At 39.1% G+C, this 25,500-nt stretch overlaps 2 protein-coding genes across 4 annotated transcripts in view; one reads left to right on the top strand and one right to left on the bottom strand.

The window, feature by feature from the left end:
- Window positions 1-1,043: 1,043 nt before the first annotated feature.
- Window positions 1,044-14,776, bottom strand: LOC101484592 (flotillin-2). 2 transcript variants are annotated; one of them, XM_004575513.3, is made up of 11 exons: window positions 14,556-14,776; window positions 12,818-12,899; window positions 9,348-9,438; window positions 8,290-8,413; window positions 7,052-7,170; window positions 6,169-6,282; window positions 5,965-6,084; window positions 5,423-5,637; window positions 4,679-4,862; window positions 2,920-3,069; window positions 1,044-2,754 (listed from the first exon to the last, which is right to left on the bottom strand). In XM_004575513.3, the coding sequence occupies exons 1-11, from the start codon at window positions 14,602-14,604 to the stop codon at window positions 2,719-2,721; spliced, it is 1,284 nt and encodes a 427-aa protein (XP_004575570.1). In that variant the 5' UTR covers window positions 14,605-14,776; the 3' UTR covers window positions 1,044-2,718. The 2 variants fall into 2 exon arrangements, with proteins under 2 accessions (XP_004575570.1, XP_004575572.1); XM_004575515.5 differs by lacking the exon at window positions 14,556-14,776 and adding an exon at window positions 14,272-14,413.
- Window positions 14,777-16,677: 1,901 nt separating this feature from the next.
- myo7aa (myosin VIIAa) overlaps window positions 16,678-25,500 on the top strand; it is a 59,200-nt gene continuing 50,377 nt past the window's right edge. The window contains exons 1-2 of one of the 2 annotated variants that reach the window (XM_076873459.1): window positions 16,678-17,041; window positions 22,393-22,460. In XM_076873459.1, the coding sequence (XP_076729574.1) occupies window positions 22,443-22,460 (18 nt within the window). In that variant the 5' untranslated portion in view covers window positions 16,678-17,041; window positions 22,393-22,442. Of the gene's footprint in view, window positions 17,042-22,392; window positions 22,461-22,859; window positions 23,302-25,500 lie in introns of those variants that run through there. The other variant, XM_076873455.1, reaches the window with a different exon arrangement.

The raw sequence follows: 25,500 nt of genomic DNA, 5'->3' as shown, positions 1-25,500 counted from the left end.
GGTTATTCTGCTTGGGTGTTCCTGTCAGCCTTATATTTAGGCGGACGCAGCAGCAGTTTGGGACAAATGTTAACAGTTGGTCACGTATTTATCACCTGGCATGATTTGGATTTTCTGAAGTGGTGGCATGAAAAAAAACTTCCACAAAAAGCAAGTTTTTTTTTATATAGTGAATTAAACTAAAAAGTAACACTTAGTGTAAAAAAACATTTTGGCCAACGGAACTAAAAATTCAATCAAACGAAAAAATAAATAAATAAATGAAAAACAGATAAAAAATGGTTTTGTGGTTTGTCAAATTTTCCAGCACAAGCAGACCGAAGAGACATTAATGCAGACGGTTAACCTGACTGGGATGACTGTGTGACAAGAATTTGTAAGATTTAGGAGGTTTAGATAAGCACATTATTAAAATAATAGTATCTGGCACCACTAATATTTTGAAGAAAAAAAATTAAATTCACACTAAAACTAATCAAAACTCAAACCAACTGATCCCTCCGGGGAAATAACAGAAACTTAACTGAATTTACTAATATACAATTAAAAATCACATAGAAAATAAAACTGATGAAAAACAGAATACTACTGCACAATTACTCTGGTGAGAAGTAAAACAGGAAACAACTGAGAAAGATTTGAGTTTAAAGCTTCAAACAAACTCAGATAAGGTTATTTTAAGTTACTTTATGATTCTAAATTGGTGGCCAGTTTAGAATCAGAAATTAGCCTAACCTCATCGTTGGACTACAGGAAGAGAGAAGGCTATTTGATCCATGGACCTTCTTGTTGTGAGGTGATGGTGCTAACCACTGCACCATCTTGCCAGGGAAACATCTGTTTTTTGGTTGTTGTTGTTTGTTTGTTTTTTTACAATTGTTTGTTTAGTTGACTTTTAAATGTTTTCCTTTATATTTACTATTAACTACTACTAAAATTATGTTCACTGCTGTAACAAAAGAGTATATTGTATACTCAACTTGTACATTCCTGCCTTTTAACACTTCTGCTTTAATTTAAAGGAGAGAAAATAAAGAAATAAATCATGGCAGTTTGATTTATTAGAATGACAGTTTGAGAGTGAGCAGATTCTATTGTATACAGATGGATGACATGCAGCAGGAGCATACACGAACATATGAACATTTGAGACAAACAGGGCATGAAGAAAGTGAAGATGAGAGACTCACACACACATAAAAGCATCAACAACAAGAATAACAGTCTTCTATAAATTCTCCCAGACTGACCGCTTCTTCCCTAATAACTACACAAACTAAACATCCCTGCCAGGTTGCAGTCAGGTCGTCTGGAAACACGAGAGTGGATAGAAATGCAGAAACCATTTGCACGTTTTGCTAAATGGACGGATTCTGTGAGCAGCGGCAGTGGATTACACTTCCAAACTAGAAAGCTCTGTGACAATTACAAATTTTAACAGATATAACATTGTTTATGATAAGTTTGATTATCCAGTGTACCCCGCTAGAATATCACTTCATATCTGATGCCACAGTTCAGAAATTGCAGATATGTAGAAACGCTGAACAGAGAAGAGTGTCTCTCTGAAATGTGAACGTTTGGTTTGTTGACACTCTGTTAAACATGGCTTAGCATCTATAGGTAACTGTAGTGTCAAATTAAACATTGGTCCTCAGATGCACAATCCCTCCTTCTGATACACTAAAAATCAAGTCAGTCTGTTCTATTTGGCATCACTGTTTGGCCTTTCATGTTCTAAATCTATTCGATTGCCTCACATTTTACGCAATATAAACATGTTGGGTTCTCTAAACCGGTTACTTTCACAATTTCTCTGTAATTTCACCAGCCACATTTTTCTACTTTTCATCAAGGCCAAGCCAGCAGCTACATTTTACATAAAAACCCACTGTATATATATTTATAAGTGTATATATATGTATGTATATATATATATATATTAAAAATCAAAAAAGTCATACACATTACACACTAACCACATTAACACAAGAATTTGCTACCCGTTTCCCTGTCAGCATATAAATTATGTTAAAATGTGTCATGCTTGATATCAACAGACGCGGAGAGAAAAACTTCATTCAGAGGGGAGCAGACAAAAAGTCTGCAAAGGACTGAAGGTGGAGATTTGAAAAAAATCAACAGGGCTTCTTTTGAGACTGAGAGCACCTTTGTCTCAACTTCTGAGACATAAACAGTGTTTCACTGGTAAAAATGACAACATGAAACACACTGGAGAAACAAAAGATTGAAATTATCTGTGGAATACAGATGTGTCGCATAACAGAGGTATATAAATTAACAAAAGGGCTGAAACATAAAGAATGTACAAACTGGCCTCAGTGTATAATTACCAAAGAGTAGGTGTTATGATATAATAAATAACAAATATAATCTGCCTCATCTTTCAGTCTAATATCAGCTCTCTTGTTCAATTGTGTTTTATACAAGCCGGCCAATAAATACAATTCAAACACAACAAATAAAAATCCATCACAAAATATTCAAGTTTTAAACTAAAATCAAAATCTTTGAATGAGCAGCAGTGCATGCAGATTTTCTGGTCCTGTATAAAGTAAGGCACCAGAGGTTTCCAAAATTCACTTGGTATACAGAGTATACGTATAAAACAACAAAAATCTTCAAGTGTATTAAAGGCAGTCTATGAGAGTGCATACAACAGAGACTGGAGTCATGTGGAGTCTTCGGTTTTCAGGCTTAAGCTGAGCCGGTCACCTTCTGCAGCAGAGGGATCTGCAAAAAAATCGAACAGATTATTTGTAAGGCTTAACTGAAGTACAACCTCGCTGGTTTCAGCGTCCTTTAGGTTCACACTGGAAACAAAAACTTAAATCCAACACGCTGAATCACAAAGGTTAACAGGAACGCATCATATATAAAATGATATAAAGATGTTACCTTCGACAAATCCACTCCAGTGAGAGCGTTGACCGACACAGGAAGTTCGGCCAAAAGGCGGTTCAACTCGCCTGTCACGCGGCTGCCCTCGCCACTCAGAATGACAATTTCATTCGTCCTGGCTAAGGGCGCCGCCACTTTGGAAGCAATCTGCAAAGACATTGTTAAGCATTTACAGTAAGATGGAAATAATCCAGCTCTGGTGTTTTATGTGACATGTTAGACTAGCCTAAAGAAAAATACCAACTTTTTGTTCTGTTGAAGGTTTCGACATGGCCAAAGCTTCATTATACATTAAATAACCCATACCTAATCAAATATCAACACTTTTCCAGGTCCATTAAACTTAAATCAGCTGGAAGGCCGATTGTTTTGAATTTGGTCCACCATTTCTGGACTTTTTGCTAACTGCCATGGGACAGCAGGCTTGTTGCCAGAGAATGTGAGATCATAAGATTTTGGGAATCTGCACTTCTGCCTCTGACAAATTTCTCCAAGTGTGCCAAAAATGGCTTGCATTTCATACTTTTTGTTCCTAGAGTATTTAAAAGTAGAATGGGAGGCAGAGCCTTCAGTTTTCAGGCCCCTCTTCTGTGGAACCAGCTTCCAGTTTGGATTCAGGAGACAGACACTATCTCTACTTTCAAGATTAGGCTTCAAACTTTCCTTTTTGCTAAAGCATATAGTTAGGGCTGGACCAGGTGACCCTGAATCCTCCCTTAGTTATGCTGCAATAGACGTAGGCTGCCGGGGATTCCCATGATGCATTGAGTTTTTCCCTTTCCAGTCACCTTTGTCACTCACTATGTATTAACAGACCTCTCTGCATTGAATCATATCTGTTATTAACCTCTGTCTCTCTTCCACAGCATGTCTTTTATCCTGTCTTCCTTCTCTCACCCCAACCGGTCGCAGCAGATGGCCCCGCCCCTTCCTGAGCCTGGTTCTGCCGGAGGTTTCTTCCTGTTAAAAGGGAGTTTTTCCTTCCCACTGTTGCCAAAGTGCTTGCTCATAGGGGGTCATATGATTGTTGGGTTTTTCTCTGTATCTATGAAGCGCCTTGAGGCGACTTATGTTGTGATTTGGCGCTATATAAATAAAATTGAATTGAATTGAATTTTGGGGGAAATGAGTACTCAAAGTCAAAGGGAGAGAAATCTGATGGGAGGTGAGCTTAAAGTGTGTTTGTGTGGCCAAAGCACTGCATGGCACCTGCCACAGTTCAGGTTGTTTCTCCTGAATGTCTTCCCCTCAGACGCTTCAAGACCTTACAGCAGATCTGAGCACCGACAGTCTCACTCTGGGGGATCGATTCAAAATGCATAACTCTGTGAATTTACAAAAGCAAACAGAAATATCAGCTAGCATGCTAGCACAAAACAATCCTCCAAATGAAAGTTAAGTGAGTTTGGCGCAGGAGGGGAAATCCAACAGAAGTCGATGTTTGCTTTCTGCAGATGGCTGAGGTTGACAGCAGTGCTGGAAGCAGTACAGATGGATTTTTTTAATAGACTGGGGTTATGGTTCTTTGCGATCACCCATTGTTGAATTCTTAGTAATAACATTTGTGCCAAATCGTTAAAAGCAACCAAAACGTGATGAAACTGAAGTGATGAAAAACTTGTGCTTAAATTCACGTGGACATAAAAAGAAAAATGCTTCCAATTCATCAACCTCGGGCCGGGTGATGCTTGTAAAATGACATCCAAGTTCTTCTCTTCCTTTGCCTGAGCTGTATGAGCACATATCTGTGTGTTACCTTAGGCAGGGCCTCGAGGACCAGAGCTGTCTTAGCTGCATCTCCGTACTGCTCGTAGGCCTCAGCCTTCAGTCTCATCTTCTCAGCCTCGGCCTTTCCCACCGCTTCAATCGAGCTAGCCTCCGCCTCACCGACCTTTTTGATCTTCTCGGCCTCAGCCTGGGCAATCAGCACTTTCTTCAGCCTGAAGCAGGGAAACATTAAAGTTATATTTGCTGTTATCAAAATCACTTCCTGAGTGGGTAGGATGCAACTTTTTTGAGACAATTTGCTTCTTAGTGATGTGTCATATGTTAATCTGTCTTCATGCACAAGTTTTGGATGGTGGGATAGTTTTTACAGCTTTCCTTTCTCAAATAAAGCCCACAGCAGCACACGATAAATTTCAAATCTCTTTTGCTCTGCTTCTACGGGTGGATGCACAGGAATATCAGCTTTTTGCAAATCAGTACAATTAGACATGCACAGACCTTTTCATACAGAACACCTGGAAATTACACAATACATTTCACTTCAATAAGGAAAAACATATATGGAAATATATCGTTCATGCTTCCTTAGTCCAAACTTTCCAGGTGTTTGTTTTGTAGGATTCTGCAGGGATTAAACCAACAAAATAAATATATATTTTACATCAGGGAGGTAATGTGCTGCTAATCATGTCTGACGAGAGCTGTGGTACATTCTTGGGGATCTTGCCATTTCTACGCATTCCTAAATCTGACTGAATGTCTTTTCACTCACTTCTCGCCCTCAGCCAGCTGCTGCATTTTATAGGCCTCGGCCTCAGCAGGCCTCTTTACAGTGGCAATGAGCTCCTTGTCTGTCCGGTCAATCTCCTTCTCCTCAATTGTAATCTCCTTCTTCCGCTGCACCACTTGGATCTCAATCTCCTCCAGCCGGATCTTTTGCTGCTCTTTGGCAGCCTGCAGCTCGTATGCCAGCTGGGCCTCTGCTTTCTGAAAACATCAACACAGAGGTGGTCTAAGGCATTTACATCTGAGGCAACAGTTTCTGTTTGTGTTGACACGTGCACATTTTGAAGTTTTAATTTAATACATTACTTCAGATCAAAAGAGCACATGTTGTTTTTCTGATTTTAATCACTCTAACTGCAGATTTCAGGTAAATTGTTTACACACCATGTGATTTAATACAGACTGGCACTTTTTGGGAACAGCCATAAGTTTGGTTAAAGCAGTGTATAATACAGTATAATAACAAGTATTTTTATTTGAACTGTACACAGACAACCTGTAAGTGCAAACGAAACATTCAGTACCGACCCTAGCATTGACTTCTTGGTTGAATGAAGCTTTCTGCAGCTCCAGTTCTCGTTTGGAGTCAGCCATCTTGGTGTCAGCCTTGAATTTAACATCCATCATCTCCTTCTTGCATTCGGCTTCCTAAGGTGATAATAAAGAAACAGCTGTGAACAGCTGGTCTCTGTGCACGGAAGAATCAATTTCAAGCTTGCTAGATTTTCTTACCCGTATCCCAGCATCCCTCTCTGCCTCGGCCACACCGATGTCTGCATCCCTCTGGACAGCTGCAATCTGGGTCTTTCCAAGGGAGCTCAGGTAGTCCAGTTTATCATACACATCCTTTGAAAACACAGAACCACAGGACACGTAACATTAAACTGGGTGTGGCGTATATCAACATCTTTCATGTGATTAACAAGGTTACGAAGCCAAAATAAAACAGAACATACAGATTAAAAAATGCTGGGCCTTTGTGGGTGCAAAGAAAGCAGATGATAGGGTGGCACTCAAACAGCCTCATTTCTACATGTAACATTCAATCATATTTTAAAGTCCAGAATCTGACGTGTTACAGAAATCCTGACATGGACTAAAAGATGTTACAGAAATGGACTTTGGGTTTCAGCAGAGCACTAACCTCAGCCGCTCTGTCCACACCACACACTTCAATTAGTTCTAATGAGCAACAGTGAACTCCACAGGGTGAGTCCAGTCAATTATAAAAACCAGTTAAACTCATTAGGATTGACTACTCTAATAACCAGCAGCATCAACAGCTCAGAGAAAGACCTTTTTCAGTTTCAGTAATATTACAAAACTACAGTCTAAAAAGAAAGATGGGAAGGCTGCTGATTAATGTTTGAACGACTGTCTGTCCCACGTGTCGCCGTCACAGTGTCGCATTTCTTCTGACTGAAGAAATGTGGCTTAAAGCTAAAGTTTTGATACTCTGCATCATCTCTCTTGCACATCCACACTGAGGCAAAATGGAGAGCACCAACGGCACTTACATGGTTTAAGTAGTTATATACTTACATGAATACTTAATATTCTTGTTTTTATTTGACTTCTTCTGTTATATTACTCGTTTCATTTTCCTTTAACTCACCTTAATGGTAAAGCTCAGAATCTCGATGCCCATCCTGCCGACGTCAGGAGCTGCTACGTCTCTCACCAGTTTAGCAAACTGATCCCTGTCCTGATAGATCTGCTCCACTGTCAGAGTACCTGCAAAAGAGACACATCGTTCAACATCATTTAGCCTGCAATTCACTTTTAACAAACTACCAGCAGCTCGATGCGGGGCAGCTTTATTTTTGATCCAAATTAATTTTTTTATTTCACGTCACCGCATCAGAAATTTGTCAGAGAAATGCATCACCCCTTGAACTCAAGTAGCATAAATGGTCAGCACAGAGCTGCTGGTACTAATCAGAGATCGACCGGTCAGTAGACCACAGTCTGACGACTGCCAGTGTTCTCAGTCAGCCTCACATATGTCTGAATCCAAGTCTGTGCACATGCTGAAACGAACGGAGGCAAATGCTCAAAATCACAATCAAATTCACACAGTAATTTTAATGTTATTAGTGTGGAAGCTACTCATTGTGAGTCAAGACAAAAAAAAAGTCTGGAGGCCCACCCCAGAAACCCTGGTAAACAACAACTCCAATCACACATTTAAAATCACTCTCGCCCAGCTTAACATTTGAAAGAAGGAAAAGTGCTAAAGCTAAAGCTATCCAGAGCTCAGAAACAGCCACAAGCTAGCAGCCTCAGTATGTGCAGCCAAAGGATCAAATCCATTATGAGGAAAATAGAAAAGAGTTCAAGTCTCCAGAGAAGTTATAAACTGGAAAATGTAAAGTACATAAATCTGCACCACCTGCTTTGTTTGGTATGTCAGGTAAAGGTGGTAAAGGTTTCCAGCAGCAGAAGATTCTTTAACTTTCTGCAGACTGAGGGAAACTGTAAAGTTTAATAATGTCTTTCCTTGTGGAAATAATATTTCACATTGAATAAGCTGGTGCATCTCGAGTACTTATACAGAACTTATATATTACTTTTCTTCTCTAATTCAGACCTCAAACAGAAAAGCTAACACAATATGTATAACACATAAAAGGCAAACTAAGGCTAACTTGTATAGTAAAGTCAGGAACTAATCAATAATCAATTTAATACTTTGCTTCTTTTCCTCTGTTGTATACATGCACGAGGAGCTATTCTGGACTTGTAAACCAAGAACGCTAAAACTATAAATTAATAAAATAACTATGATATTGTTTGAAATAAAATCTATATATGTGTAGTGTTACTGTTGTGATTAGTGTTAACTGTTCACACCTAGAATGGAGCGCAGATGTCCCTCCAGAGTCTGCAGCAGCACACCTTTGATTTCCATTACTGATTTACCCAGAAACTGCTCACAAGCCACTGCCAGCAGGTCCTGCTCCGTCATGACTTTCACCTGAAGGAGACACACTTACAGTGTGTTTACACAGCAAGCTTTCTACACTGAGAAGCAATCATGGCACATGGGCTCAGAGTGCCATCAGTGCAATTTTAAACAATCAAGCAAAGTTCATTTAATTTAAGTCAAGAATTTTGAAAATGAATGTGCTAACACCAACGTTGTTTGGCTAGAAGATGAGCCTGTTAAGAAAATGTAGATAAAAATACAACAACACCTTTTCATGCTTTTATATGCTGTTTTGACCAGGAACCTATGATACGACTGTAAATTTGATCCAAAATGCCTTTTTTGATGTTTTCTTCTGTGAATGATCAGAAGTGCAGTTTTGTTATAGACAGACTGTGATGCTCTGAGTGTGCCCACCTTTATGTACAGTACTTAACACATTTGCTAGACCATCACCCAGTCCAAGGTTCATGCCACAGCAGTCCTAAATTAACAGTATTGATAATTACCAAAATATTTTTTTCTCTAATGGCTAACTAACCAATATATGCAAGCTCTTTGATCATTATATTTTTCATGCTAAATTATAATTGAATTATTTCCAAAAACGCTGGACAAAAATAATAAGGCACACTTTATTTTTTAATGGAGATGCCAAATTACAGTTATTCCCTTGCATTCCTGAACAAAACAATCGTTTTTGTGGCTAAAGGGGTTCATCAAGTATGTTAAAGTCATTTTACTAAATAAATAAATAAGACTGCTGATTATGAGGCAGTCTGTTAGGAAGCACTGATTGATTTTTCTTTGGAATTACACCATTAGATTATAGGGCCACATTTCAGAAAACATCAGAAAGCACTGCAGCAGAACACGACACTTTTGATAACAGATGATGTTTGACAAATAGGCTCGGCTTGAGTGAGTAAGTGTAAGTGTTTGTGTCAGCGTTCACAGAGAAGACGCTGGGATCTGGTCTTACCTGAGCCACCCCTGTGACAGTGATAGCTACTCCTTCTGCTGTCTCCACATCCTCACATCTTGGCTGCAGAGTCATTATCTCCAGGCTTAGCCTACAGCAACAAACACAGGCACAGTTATTAGGCAGCCCAGTCCCGCCTCAAGACTCTGAAACAATAGAGCAACAGGTGGAACCTTTAAATATTTAACACTAAGAGTATTCCTGCCTTCAAATGGGCCTCTGGGCAGTAAGTTTGGGCTTGAGCACAATCATTCCTCACTCAGTAAAAGGCAGTATGTGTTGTGTTATTTAACAGAAATCCATAGATTTACCTGTTATTACTGAACATTTGACAAACACAAAATCCCTTAGTGGAGTAAAAGAAACCAAAATTAGCAAAACTACTGAAAACTGATAAATTCCTGCATCTTTTCCTTGAAAGATCCCAAAATGCAGAAGGAAAACCCTGAGTCTATACCTCATTCTTTATAGTTATGTGTGTGTCTACTGTGCATATAACAATTTGTGTAAGACACTCTTGCAAAAGAGATTTAAAATGTCCTGGACGGTATAATCGTGGTACATGAAAATTTATTTAAAAAACAAAAACAAAACTATAGCAAACTTTTTTTGACCCAGCCAGTCACAGCAGATGGTTGTGAAAGTCTCTTCCGGTTCGGAGCTCTTCCTCTACGCCATCTTCAAGTCTTTATTTATAGGGGATCATCTGACTGCTGAGTGTCTCTATCTGGCATTGAGGAGACCTTTCGTCAAAGTCTTATGAAAAGACACTTTTTACATGATTCTCTGCAGTGCAGTGCAAGTTTCTGTGTGCAGCCTGTTACAGTCAGACCACATCAGGATCCCCTTCAGTTCGCTTACCAGCCCCGCCTCAGAGCTGAGGACGCCATCATCTCCCTGCTTAATCATGTCTACACCAAACTAGACCAACCGGCAAGCACTGTGAGCGTCATGTTTTTCGACTTTTCCAGTTCATTCAACAGGAAACCTGTGACCCCTGTTTCAGTCCTGGGGGTCGATGTGCACATTGTAAGGGCTACAAATACCTTGGAGTACACATAGATAATAAACTGCACTCTACAGGAAAGGCCAAAGTCGTCTCTATTTTCTGAGGCGGCTGAGGTTTTTAACATCTGTTGAATAATGCTCAGGGGTTTTTTTGTGTCTGTTGTGGCCAGCGCCATCCTCCCTGCTATTGCATGCTGGGGTATCAGGTTGAGATGCCAACAGATTCAATAAACTGATCTGCAAGGCCAGTAATGTTGTGGGGATGGAGCTGGACTCCCTTAAGGCGGTGTCTGAGAGGCGGATGTTGTCCAAGATAAGGACAAAGCTGGACAATACCTCCCACCCACTCCATAACATGCTGGCCAGTCACAGGAGCACGCTCAATGAGAGACTGAGATTACCCATAATGCACCACTGAACAACACAGGAAATCATTCCTGCCTCTGGCTGTACAACTCATCCATCTAATGCACAGTACACAGCGCAATAGTTACACCCTTGATAATTGCACATCCTCTACAGTGAAAATAACAAATAACAACAAAATGTCACCTCTGTGATATTCTGGATATTTATAATTGAGCTTTGTGTATATATTAGAGCCATTTCTTATATTTTGTAAACTTTGGAATATATTGTATTATAATTTAGTTCAGTGTGTTACTGTTTTTGTCTTGGAGCAACTGTAACCATATAATTTCTTTAGGTATCATTAAAGTATTCTGATTCTGATTGCGGTAAGTACACCCCAGGTCAGTATTTCGTATAACCACCGTTAGCAGCAATAACTTGAAGTAATCACTTTCTGTATGATTATCCGTCTCTTTCATCATAGAGGACGAATTTTAGTCTACTCGTCTATACAAGTTTGCCTCACTTCATTGACATTTGCAGATATGTGTTTAAATACATAAGTCCTTACCACAGCACTTGAGTCAGGTGGAGGTCTGAACTTTGGGTCACTGCAACACTTTGTTTTCTTTTTCAGCCATTCTGTTGTAGATTTGCTGACGTGCATATCAATCATTGTCTTGTACCACGACTCAAAGCTTTAGCTGTCAGACAAATGGCCTCATATTTGACTCACATACACTTTGGTAAACAGAGGAGTTAATGGTTGACTCAATGACTGCACGGTGGCTAAACTGCCACACCCCCACCACCATGCTTAACAGCTGGGGTAAAGCATTGTATTGATATTCCGTTTGGTTTTCTTCAAGCGTGGTGCCGTGCATTATGGCAAAACATCTCTATTTGGTCTCATCTGTTCAGAGGATAATGCTCCAGAAGTCTTTTAGTTTGTTTAGATGCAGCTTTACAAACCTAGGCTGTGCTGCCATGCTCTTTTTAGAGAGAACAACACTTGGTGTGGGGTGGGGGGGTGTTGCAGCTTTTCAGAGCATTGCAAGGTGCGGTGAATCAGGTGGGATACCCACTCCTGGGGAGATTGTATTAACACTGTGTTAATGATTTGTTGATACACACACCTGAATGATCCTGACCACTACAATGCCAAAACTCCCGCTTTTACAGATGTGCTCACACTTGCTGATGATCAATTAATCAAGCGCACTGAATTTGCAGCGCCTGGCTGCTACTTACCCTGTTAATTCCTATGTAGGCATTAAGGCTGTACTTTCTTTTTCACGTGGCTGTAAATAAAACTGAATTGAATTGTATTGAAGAATCAGTACGTTGGGGATGGATCCACCCTGCTTAGTTTCACATTTCAACACACCTGTCCGATGGTTGTGTGAAGCACTTGTTTGCCAAAGAGTTTGTTTACACTGTCCACATGCAGCTGTGTTTTGTTAACTTCCATTCATAGTTTATTCAGACACTGCTCAACACAGAGCTGAAGCACTGCATCTACTTGTGACTAGAAACCGATGTCTCTTACCAGAGAACAAAAACCAGCTTCTTTGCACTTTAAGGCAATTCCCTACTCACAGATCACTTTTGTTTGTTAACAAAAGTGAACTATTAGGATTCAGTTATTCAATTATGACTTGAATTATGAGTATAACAACTTTAGCCAAAGCTAAAGTTAAAATGATGGGATTAAGCATTTCACAAAGGGTTTGCTGACCATTCAGTTCTGTGTAAAATATAAATCCTGCAATAAAACATTTTATCTATGACAACTCACAAAACATTTATGTGAGATATGCACTTAGCACACTGCACATTAAGAGAGCAGAATACATTTAGTTCTCAGTAACACTACCCCAGTCATGTAAGAGGAAATGTTTGTATATAATGTGACTGGAAACACACTGTGTGTAATATGAGACAAAGTGTGGGAGAACAGCTTCCATTCCTCACTTTGCCTTTTGATGGCCTTCAGATAATGCAATTGACTTTCTTGTGGTTAATCTTTTTCGCTGTGGTCTAATTAGAAAGCTTGGTCCATATTATATTTCAAGATAACATTTACATCATTGCTTCTAGCACACTGTCACCTTTGGGCGTCTGAGATGAGCCACCAAGCCCAGGACCATCCTCCTACGACGTAGGTTTTGATATCAGAGCCGCAGCAACCACCTGCGGAAAGAGGACAGCGCCATCAGGACTCTTCAGAAATTCTTTGACTATAACATTAAATGATGCAGTCCAAAGATATGCGCTGAGCTTATTAGGTCCCTGTTAAGCCTTTTTAGCATTGTTTTAGAAAAGTGTTTTACCACTATAATCATTATTGTTCACATTACTTTAAGTAGAGGGCTTGTTCAAAACCTGCCAGTAAAAACAGGTTTGGATAATAAACACAGCATGTGTAAAAGCCAAAGGGGAGAAACACTATGGGGAAACGTTATCCAGCTGTTGTTCTCAAACAAAGGCCATAATAAATACATCGGGTTCTTGAATAATTAAAGTTGAGATTTCAGAGAGTTACCGAATAATTTATTTATTTTCTATTTCCCAGGAACCAATTTTGGCAACCGTGGCTTTCCAATCTGCCTGCGACAGATTTGCGACCTATCCAGCGTGTACCCCGCCTCTCGCCCTATGAGCTGCTGGGACAGGGTCCACCCCACCCAGCCTCTTATATAATGTTTATTTCATATATTTATTAATTAATGTAAGTGGGTGTAAATTGCGACACCAAACTGGCTGTAGGTGTAGATCTAAGGGTGAATGATTTCTGTCTCTGTGCGTTAAGCCCTGTGATGGCCTGGTAAATTGCCTACCCCACCTCTCACCCAATGTCGGCTCCACTCAGCCATGACTCCAACCAGATGTGCAGTTAAGAAAATGAATATTTATCTAATGCCCTTCAATGTGTCTTTTCCTCTAAGAGAAGATTTCTATCAATATGACTTTTTAGTACTCTAATCTAATTGTGTGAATTTAGAAAGGTTGTATGTTCTTCAGATTATACCGTTGAGTTATTTTACACTGGTATACTCTGATGTACATGGGGGGGTCTTTTTTTCTGATATCTCTACCAATTAATTATAGTCATTAAAAGGGCTAGAATTGGTTCAGGATGACTAAACCTGTTACTTTTAGCTACACCATGCTCATTAACGGTGGTAGAAGATGTATTCACATCATTTACTTAAGTAAAAATCCTCCATGGAAAAATCTACTTGAGAAGAAGTACATAAAAATAGCCTTAAAATGCAGTAAAAGTAAAAGTTCTCGGCTACTTCATTAGATTGGTTGGAAGCCAATGATTTCATCTTTAACGATGTGTTTAGAGCTTGTAAAATATTAAAATTAACCCGTTATTGTGACATAAATGTAGACATACCGTTCTCCATTAGCTGTGAAATAAGTAGCACCAAATGGAAATACTCAAGTAGGGAAAATTTCTGCTCAAGTACAATACTTGAGTGAATGCACTTTGTTGATTTTCAAATCCGCTTATTAATAAATCACACTTGTTATCAATAAAACATAAAAACCTGACCTATTCACATATCTGCGTTGAGACGCCGATGCCTTTCAATCACATGATCCAAATCACTGCTAACGCACCGCCTGATCAGCGTCGCAGCTTTTAAGCTCTGAAACCACACGACCGCTAATTTATTCACTTTACACAGTAACTGTGTGCTCTAAAAGCACTGGCTCGCTCTGCACTTATTTTAAAAACCGAATGCCAAACCTGGTTTAGTTTGCCAGCTAATACTATTAGCTACTTTCTCCCCATCCCCGCTAGCTCGCTCCATCAACACGACGGGAAACACCTACCGGAGACCACCAACGCTTCGTTTGGCCCCACAGTTAAACAGCTTCCCATCCTGACTCAGGATAAAAAGGCGAGGGGAAAAACAGTTAGACTCAGGAGCCCGTTACGGAGATGAAGATGATGATGGTATTATCTGAGGTTTTAAATAAGCGCGAATCGTGCGTTTAAAGAGGCTTCACGTTCAGCACAACAGCAACAACAACACGACCCCGCCCCGCCCAGCGACGACGTACTGACGTCATGCTCTCGACGGCTCGTGTCAAGAATAACTCAAATTTTTACCAAAACATCTTTTAGTACCCACCTCTTGCTTTGTCCTTCAAAAATTTAAATCTTGCACAATTTCCAAAAACATCTTACAGGATGCAGGAATATGCCTGTTGCGTATATTTGAGTTTGACTACATCAGTGGCATGACCCTCAGTCCTAGTAAAAAAAATATTAAAAATTATTTTAAAAATTGTTTTTCTCCCTATTATATGCATAATGAGTGTGAAAGACCTTCTCCGATGCTTTAATTTGCTATCATATCTTTATTTAGTATGTTGCAGTTTCTAACTGTGGCCACTAGAGGACCGTAAACAGCAATGTGGAAAGCCTGTCCAGGTCAGTTTTTCAAAAAAATATTAATTTCATATAAATAGTCAAGCAAATTGTTTAAAATAGTGAAAGTATAGTTTTTGTCACAAAGTTGATCATCTAAATGGTATGTTTAAAGAAGTGTAGTATAGTTATTTTTTAAATACTGCATATAAGTATACTGCAGTCTAATTAAATGCACTTAGACAAAGAAAATAACACCACTAACACACTAACAATGCAAAAATAAACTCAGATCACACATAATAATTAGATGAGATTTTTGGATTACATTTTCAAATTGTTGTGAATCATAAATATTCATAAGCTCTAATATTCTAATATATAACAGAGCTGGAAAACAATGGTACATACTGGCAAATAAAATGTTGAGCTATAGCATATGTGTTTAATTAAATGTAACTAATAGTGCTCTTATTCTCAGGTGCTCACTCACAGCTGTTCAACTTGTAACTCAAAGAGAGAAGATCACATATTTCCTTTCCCTGAAGAAGGATTCTCTTCACTAGTAATATCAAATGAAATGTGCTTGAAGAGATTTAATCATGTACTTAATCATCATACCGATTAACAAGATGACATTTCCTAAAAATATGGGGAGATGCATGCATCTTAGTTGCTTTCTCACGTTTTATTCAGAAGTAATCTGTACTGCTCCTGAAACTTTTAAACTTAAAGATTAGCTTGATATAAACTCAGTACATGTTTTTGGCTGATCTTCTGACTGATCAAACCATTTTGCTGCTCTCTCTTATTGTACTTTTAACAGCTTATCACTGGATCGTTAAGGTGCTCAAAGTGAATCCTGTGTGTGAGGCACTTAGTTGGACCCTTGTGCTTTGTGCCTTTTGGAGAGTAGTACTGAAAGTGGATATTTTAGAGTTCGTTACATGAGTCTCATTAATTCTGTTAAGTATTGTTATTGTTGCAGAAAATTGGAAATGGATAGAACTTTTCTTGTCTTGCTGGCCACTCAAATATCACATGTGGAACTACAGCCCAAAGAAAACTGCTAATTAACCGAACATGCATGTCTCTGGACTGTACGAGGAAACAAGTGCATCTGGAGAAAGCCCAGTTTATGTTAGGAGAACATAGACTTTCTCCTGATACTGCACAATAAAATCTACAAGTGGTAAAAATGTGTACTCTTACTGCTTTTTGGTCCTTTAAATGGGCATAATGTTGGGGTCCAATAATCAGCCCTTAGGAGATCACATCAGTATAGACTGTGCCCGTAAGGACAGAAATAGACTTTTACTGCAGCCTATTTATGAAAGTAGTGCATGCAACGATTTTCTTTTGTCTGCATTGATGCAACTGTTGCAACATTTTCTCTCTCTCTGCCCGACGTGTGTGTGTGTGTGTATGTTGTGTCTAATTACAACCTCCTCTATGTTGAACCACATCACCCCCCACTAACTCTGTCTCTCTCACACAGGGAAACAGGGATCAGTGGCAGTGAATGAGCAGCTTGCCGTGTCACTCTTAATACCGGCAAGAAAGGGAGGGAGGAAGGGAGGAGAAGGGAGCCATTCTTATACCTCTATATGACTTCACAGAGGAAGAGTGAGAGAATGTGCAAAAACAGATGTAGGAAGAAGAGAATTAGTCATGTATGAGAGTTTAACACTGGAAGCAAACAGAAGAAGAAAGAGAGAAAGAAACTGAGAAAGTTAGAGACTGGAAATAAGCATATATACGAGAAAAGGTGTGGAAAGGACAAAAAAAGTGTCACACTGTGGAATTAACAACAGTTTCAGTCTTTTTTCCTTTTCTTCATCCTTCCATCCACCACACAGGACGTCTGAAACGAGACCAGCAGTGGATCAACAGGAGACGGAGAGTGAAACAGAAGAGGCAAGAAGTGTTCAGATCACGCAAACTGGTGAGGCTTACAGAGGCATACTGGCTTTATTCATAATCTCCTAAATCTGTGTGTGTGTGTGTGTGTGTGTGTGTGTGTGTGTGTGTGTGTGTGTGTGTGTGTGTGTGTGTGTGTGTGTGTGTGTGTGAGATTTAAGGGATCACCATGTGTTCCCACATGGTGTTCCAGGTGGCATGTCTTTATTTATTTCTTAAAATATTAAGAGAACTATTTAACAAGTTTACAACATGTTGAATTATATCGATGCAGTAATCACACAGACAAAATACCCGTGCAAATTCAGCATTGCAGTATTCATCAAACAGCAGTTGTTCAGAAATCATGTAAACATAAGCAGGGATGTTAGTCTGCGTCTTTAATGCTATTTGCTTTTTGCACTGGTATCATATCAGGCTGTTTAATAATAATAATATTAAATGCATGACAGAAACCACTTTTATTATACAGAAAATAGACCAAAAAAATAGAACATGTTTGAACATCTGCCTCTCAGAACAATTTTCCCTCAAATTTAAACACTGGAAAATTCAGCATATGAATGATATTTGGCTGAAGTGTGACTTGTTTCGGGACATCGTATTTCAAATGTAAACACGTTATTTTGTGGGATCGGTGTCAGTAAAAAGGTCTCTCTCTTTTGGCCCTTGTTTTTTTGTTTGATACTTTGTTCAGCTGCACATGATTAATCTCTGGTTCCTTTTTAACACTCCTCCTTCAATTCTTACTGATCACACTGTTTGCATGTATCAAACCTGCAGTATCTTTAAATGTTGAGCATAAAGTGCTGCAGGTTTGCTACTCCTGCTCCCTCCCTGGGTACTCACAAGCTTTTATACTTTTATCTTTAATTTGCACATTACAATGCATATTTCCTGAACTGGGCATTGCCTAAAGGTCATGTTGACACTAATGTTTCAGCACAACCAGCTAATATGAGCAACAACAGCATCAGCTGAATTATTTGACTTCTTTTTGTCTTTCTGGAGGCAAAGAATCAAGCTGAAGACATGACATGTGATACTGTCACTGTAAGAGATGTGTTTTTCATATAGTACAGTCTGCAGGCATGCAGAAACAACTGAAATATTTAAAGTAGAGTTCAGTGTATATTTGGTATTTATTCTGGTTTCATCAGAATCATCAGAATCAGAATACTTTATTAATCCATAAATAAATTAGTGGGGGGGGGGGGGGGGGGGGGGGGGGGGGGGTTGTCTTAGTAAAATGGGCTCTTTGGTGACACTATCTCATCAGGGGGAATAAAGAAAGTTGCTTAATGAGTACATAAAGTTGAGCTGAAGCTCGCTCCTCTGGTTTACTAAATGGCAGGACACTGTCAAAAATATAGGGAATATATTCTTAATAATTGGCTCCTTCATAACTTGGTGGGACTTGTTTACTTTCGTGTCCCAACCAGTTTGCTTAGATCTGACCAGATGCTCCTGGTTCCTGCATCCAGATTTAAAATAAAGGAGGATTTTGGTTTTTCAGTTGCCACCCTTAAGCTTAGGAACAGGCCACTACTTTTAATACTTTAAAAATGCAAGTTTGACTTTGTTTTAAATTTGATCTTGATTAGCTGGCAGTGGTTGATTTATTATGTGTTATACATGCATTTATGTGTTTAGACCGTCGGCATCGCTCAGCATTTGTTGCTTTAAAAGGTGCTCTATAAATGCTCTCGACTTGATTAGTTTTTTTCTGCATTACACAAAATGCATCTTGAGAGTTTCTGTGGTTCTGGCTGCGTCATGCCACTTTTGTAAACGCTATTCTTGAGGAGAAATGAGGCCTGCAGAGCTCCGGCAAACACCCATCGAGGTTGTCCTAAATTACATGAGTCACATGAATTTTGTTGTTTTTTTATGCATACACAGCAGCTAAATGTGTTAAACCAAATGTGATGCAAAAGGCATGTTTGCGTGGGATGCATTACAAATGCTTAAATTTTCATATATCTAATTTAATAAACACAGAAACTATGCAGGATGGAGACTTCGCATTGATCATGTGGTCTACAGTTTTTCATTTAAATTATTATCTTTCATTTAAATTATGTAAATGGAAGCTTTTTGTTTGTTTGTTTGTTTGTTTTTTGTCACAGTAACTAAAATGTCCAGTCTCTCTCAAGTGGGTCTGTCCTGGAAAGCTACCCAAAACCGATTGCCTTTTGGACCATATTAGTTCACAGCTGTCCAATTAAAGGGTTTTAATTTAGCCAGTGTGCCTGACTCAGTGGGGGGTATGCAGTACCTCCCTCAGGCCTATCAGTAGGTCATGAAGGGCAAGCAGGAATTAGATTTAGGTCCACAGACTGTTAGCACGCTCTGGTTATTCAGGCTGATAAGGTTTAGGTGACAATAGCACCGCTCTCTAAAGCACAGCTGTGTCAAAGTCTTCTAAAACCAAAAATCCAGCTTCCACACTGTCATGAGGAGAGAGACGAGTCAGGGTTTAGTGGTTTCAGTTCTTAGTGCAATTCTTTGGTATTTAAAAGAATTAAAGCTGCATGAAGTCAAATTCAGTTCAATTCAGAGTTATTTATATAGCACCAAAACACAACAGCAGTCACCTCAAAGCATTTTATATTGTCAGGTAAAGAACCTACAGTAACAGAGAGAAAAACAGTCACTCGGTGCAAGCAAGCACTCGGTGACAGTGGGAAGGAAAAACTCCCTTTTAACAGGAAGAAACCTTCAGCAGAATCAGGGTCAGGGAGGGGCGGGCATGTGCTTTATCCTGTAACATTCCTCATTCTTTAACAGCAAAAACAGACACTAAACATTCACTAGATAAAGTAACTACTGGAAGTGAGGTGGAAACTAACCCCTGCACTGGCAGGAAGTATTGCTAAAAAGGCTGTAAACCAGAATTTACTTTCAGAACTGATATGATATAAAATACTGATATGCTCACATCGTGTTTGCAGCTCAAAACACGTTTGTAGTTGTTTCAAATGTCCTCTCTCGAAGGCCCTGCTAGAAGGACACAAGCTGTGATAAATCATTTAAACATGGAGGTAGCCTCTCTTGTGTAGCTTGCATACTTTTGCAGCTAGTTTAGAGAGAGGTGTTTCTTTATTCACCCTCTCCTACAGCCTAACCTGTCCTCCTATTTTTAATTATCTGTGAATATTTGCTCTCTCTCTGTTTGACTCTTTTTCCTGCTTTTCATCCTTCGTTCTTCTTTCACATTTCCCTTTATTTACTCCAAGTTTTTTCTCCATTTACATCCTTTTCTTCTTTTTTACAGTCACTCCTATCACTGCTTTTCTTTCTTCCCTTATCATTTTGTTTCTGTCCGTCTAAACATTGCCTCACCGTTGGAGGATGTTTCACTTACACTGTGAGGTTTTTTTTGGCTACTGTGTATTAATGTACAGGTATAAAATCTGATACGTGCAGACATACACGGCATGACTGCACACAACCTTTGTCCCAGCCCCCTGCTGGGGTAATTAGATGCTGAAATATTGATAGTGTGTGTGTGTGTGTGTGTGTGTGTGTGTGTGTGTGTGTGTGTGTGTGTGTGTGTGTGTGTGTGTGTGTGTGAGAGAGAGAGAGAGAGACATTTCATGTGTTTGTATGACATGTATGTGATGGTAATTCTCTCTGTTGTTATTATTAGACCATTTTTGTGACCTTTAAAGTCCCGGAAGAATTAGCAAAGGTCAGTGAGGGAGAGAGACTCGAGAAACAAAGGACAAAAGAAGTTAAATGCAACAATAGACATCGAGCTGGAATTAAATTCTTTTTCAATTTACACCCTGTAGTCTGGCTGACACTGGCTGTATTATTCCTGCTTTCTGTTTATTCCTCTAGACTTATCTGATAACAGTTTTTATTCAAAAAGCATTTATTTTATACTTGGACAATTATTACAGTAATGTTTTCTTTCAAAAGTGCTAAAGATTTCATGGCTTTACCTGCTTATTTTTGAAAATATTACAATATTATTTATTTGTTTAATTTTCTTGAGGTCATAGGTATTAAAGTTTTGTACCTTTCATTAGTTTTTAATTTGTTTGTTTAAGTTCAGTTTTCAGACAGGAATTTGTTGCTTCAGTTTAAGGTGACAATATTTTAGTCACTTATGTAGACGTACCAATCCAAAAACCTCCTCCCAGCTCTATAAAAATAAACAAAATAAAGAATAAAACTGAAGACATTTTCTATACCATAATAACACCATAATAGAAAAACCACTGATTACTACAAAGTTAAAATTAGACAATTAGAGGTAGTTTGGTAAAAGATGTTAAATGTTTGTGATGTAAATTAAGGAAACTTTTGAAGTGAATGAAAAGAAGGCAAATCAAACAACATCCTGTCTGAAGTGCACTGCACACCTGACTCACCGGAGAACATTTAGATTTGATATAATGGCGGTCTTAAAGGTTGAACCAGGCTCTGTTCAGAGCTCTGGTGTAACTCAAGCTGTGCTGCGGTTCAAAGAGAAACCCAAACAAAGCGTCTAATGAGGTTGAGGTGTTGCAGCTGTCATACGTCAAAAAGTCAAAGGATCAGCCTGAAGCTTCATCAAGAGGAGCCTGAATAATTTATTAACACTAATTCCCATGCACACAGATACACATGCATAAACACTGTTTGCATGCGAGTGACCTGAAAAGAACAAACCCAGTTATCCTGTTTACTGTAACAGAATACTGTTCAGGTGCCTCTGCTGTGTGTTGTTGTTTTTTTGCACTCATACCAGCACTCACTCTCCCATGTTTTTGCACAGTGATGGTCCCAAGCTCATCTGTGCCAGACATTCTGGACCTCATTTGACCCAGATTCATTTATTCTGGGTTCATCTGACCGTAGAATGCACTGCCAGTTTTCATTAGGCTCTCTTAATGAACTTTGGCAAAGTTTCATGTGGCATTTTTGTGCCATTTGTAAGTAGTTATTTTCCCCTTGGAGCCCTTTATAAAGGTTTCTATCAGTGAACGTCTGTTTTACTGATACATGATTAATAAAAGTGTTTTATTAATCACTTTGTTGAGTGAGTATTTGAAAATGGGAACAAGTAATTTTCAAGGCCTCTGCACTTTCTATAATTAATCAGTATGGCAGCTTATAACATTGTAGTTTCTCAGATGTTCGGGCACTACTTTACAACCTGCCGCCATGTTGACAAATTAGTTGAGGTTGTATTAGTCTCTATTTATTTCAATACAGTTTGTCTATTCTGTTTGTTTCTAATTATACATCAGACCCAAAACCTTATAATTCATAATGATATACATAATGATGAGTTCACTGTGAGATGATCTGAATCATTATCATTTTTCATGTATTTATAGCAAACTCTGAATAAACGAATCTATTTCTCACTCTCTTCATTAGAGTCTACAGGTGACTGCTGATGTCCAACCATAAGGATAAAAACCAGGGCCATGGTCATTTTACAGCAGGTGAAAACACACACACACACAGACACTCTCACACACACACACACACACACACACACACACACACACACACACACACACACACACACACACACACACACACACGCACACACACACACACACACACACACACACTCCTTTCCAGCTCCAAATCGTTCACTGTTACACTCTACTACAAAAGGTTTGCATGATTTGAACAGCCGGTTGGGTTAGTAGGGCTAAACTGTGCACTTGTGCTGAACTTGTCTTCTTTTCTGATCAGCTAATGAGCCCTGACAGCGTTCCCCTGCTGCAGAGGCACAAATGGGGCGAACCAACAGAACAAGCAAATACATTGAATAATACGCCACCCATCTCTTCTGTGAATGTTTGTCTCGTCAGACACACTCTGACTTTTATCCAGTCTGCAAAGGTGTAACCAAACTAAACAGGAGAGGAGGCATGATTTACTCAGTCAGTGGAATACATTTTTTAGGTTCTTATGTGAGGAGGAAAAACAGACAGTTGGGGGAAATAATTCAGGAGCAGGACATTTTTACTTCGACCGTGGAATAAAGCAACTGTTGAATCTGGAAGACGACATGGAAAAAGGAATTTTTATGTACATATTTTTTTTATTACTCTACTTTGGAAAAGTCCCGATCAGCAGTCGTTTGTCAAATCTGGCTTGAAAAAGATTTTTTTTTTTTTTAAACATGAAGGATTTTCTGTAGATGAGCAGTATGCAGGTGTTAATGTGGTAACCATGGCAATGAAAATAAACAGGAAGGGATCTGATTGGGCGCTGGAGGGCTGGGATCCAAACATACGCCGCCTCAGCTACAAATGCACCACCCTCATCAAGGTAAACTTCAGGTCCAATTAGGGGATGTTTGAATGATTGTCATTTATAAACACAAATTGCTGTGTGTTTTAGTTTATGCTGAGTTATCACCTGCTGCTAGAAAAATAAGAGGTTTTGAGTCTTTTCTTTAAAAGTTTAAGAGGGAACGTTGTGATCAGGTCACATGGTGACCTATAAAGCCCTGAGTTGGGTCAGTAGTCCAAGTGAGAGTCGGTGCACATGACCTGAGACAACGGCATCATTGCTTAAAAACATACACATAGAAGATCACTCCTACTACACTTTATGTACATATCAAATAAATCTCTCTGACATTTCTCATAGTTTATTTTATCCTTTCTACATAGTACAAAATGCTCTTGTAGGATTTTGGCTTTTTTGTTTGGCTTCTTTCACCCCAACCTGTGTTTATTTACGTTAAATAGCTCTAATTAATTAATGGTCTACTTCTAAATATCAGCTGGAGCACATGTTACACCAACTGAAGCGTGATTTCATTAAATAAATACATTTAACATTATTTGTCCACTGTACTGTTATGGTGATCTGCGATTAATCATTTTTATTTCCTTAATAAATTGTTCCGTCCACGCCCAAACCTTCGATGACAGTGTTTCAAGACCTTCAGGTATCTCTTAAGAGTCTTATGTGAAACGATCCATTTATCTAGCATATGTTTGCTGATTTCAGGATAAATTTTCACTTTGAAGCACCATCACATTAACACCAAGGAGAATCTGTGTTCTGTGTTCAATCAGTCATCACCTGCTGAGGAATCACCATCCCACCTTCTTTGTCTATGACCTCCTTTGTCCCCTTGTTTCCCCATACCTCACTGCACGTCCTCCATCCTGAAGCTTCACAGTTTAAGGGAGGTGTTGGGGAGTGAGGTGCTCAGTTCTCAGATGTTTAAACGAATCAATCCTCAGACGAAAACTACTTCCTCCGGGGCCTAAGACCAGGCTATTGATTTGTGAAGCCACAAAGAGCCTCTTTGAATTGCTCTCAACGATGCTCTTCAGTTCATAGACTGTGGGAAACTCTGGGGTCTGTGAAGATGGCTGTCTTGTGATGTCAGATCAGCAGGCACATATCCATTATTTGTGTGTGGTTGGCTGCACACAGTGGGCGTGGCCATGGGCTGAAGAATTATTTTTTTAAAACCCATTTATGTCCATATAATACTATCCATCCAAAAAGATTACAAACTATTAGATACGAGACTATATTATAATTATGTTGTGTTTTAATAATGTTATGTAATTATGTTATAGTTCTCTGTTTCTGGTGAAAGTAGTAACATCCATCAACCTCCTAAATGTTTATGGGAGCATCAAACAGACGCCAGTAGTTATGATAGACTATAATTCAGAGATATCTGCTCTTTACCAAACACGCCTGCTTGAGTTGTGAGACAGAGGTGTAGTAAAACTTTCATGCAGAGCAGCAGAGGGCAGACCACAACCTGCAGACAGACACTGTTGTGGTGAAATGATTCTTACAGACTCTGGAGAGAGCTTGCATAACTTCTAGGGAACCATTTTCACAGAAAGGGTAACAAGACACCTAAAGCTGCAGGTATATCTCCAAGCAGGCCTCTAAGACTGGGTCTTAAGAACGCCAGTTTGATCAGAGTGGCTGTGTAAAAACACTCACTTGATGTGATAAAATGCTAATATGTGGTACGTGAAACATTAAACAGTTCAGCTTAGAGGCATAGCCAGAGCCCACCTGATGAGCACGATGCATTAACCATCTAGACAAGATCAAAAATGGAGTTAAAAGACGAATGATAAATGACTTAAATTTGCCAAAGAAATATTAGCTTTTATGGCACTCTTCAAAAGAAGTGGTGTCCCTCTGAAAACAACCTGAGACGTACCATATCCACAGCTTCTCAGCTGTAGACAATGAACGGTTGATCCCAGGCAAGGCAACTCACAGTCTCTTACACTGTCACTGCAAGGCCAGTAGGAGGTGCAAAGGTGCAAGACATTAAACAATTTAAATTTTGTAAAATTATTTTTTGTTAAGTTTCCAATCACATATTAATATTAAGCACTTCCTTCACAAGTACAAATAAAAAACCTGGAATTCAGAATCTAAGCTCCCCTTTTTTGTCCTGTCTCTGCAGGAAATCAAAGTTTAATCATTCAGCTGCCCACAGGTGGCAACAACAAGCTTGTCCTCCATTTCTGA

This window comes from Maylandia zebra, linkage group LG14 (genome assembly GCF_041146795.1).
Source record: "Maylandia zebra isolate NMK-2024a linkage group LG14, Mzebra_GT3a, whole genome shotgun sequence".
NCBI lineage: Eukaryota > Metazoa > Chordata > Actinopteri > Cichliformes > Cichlidae > Maylandia > Maylandia zebra.
This window is presented reverse-complemented; position numbering and strand designations above follow the sequence as displayed.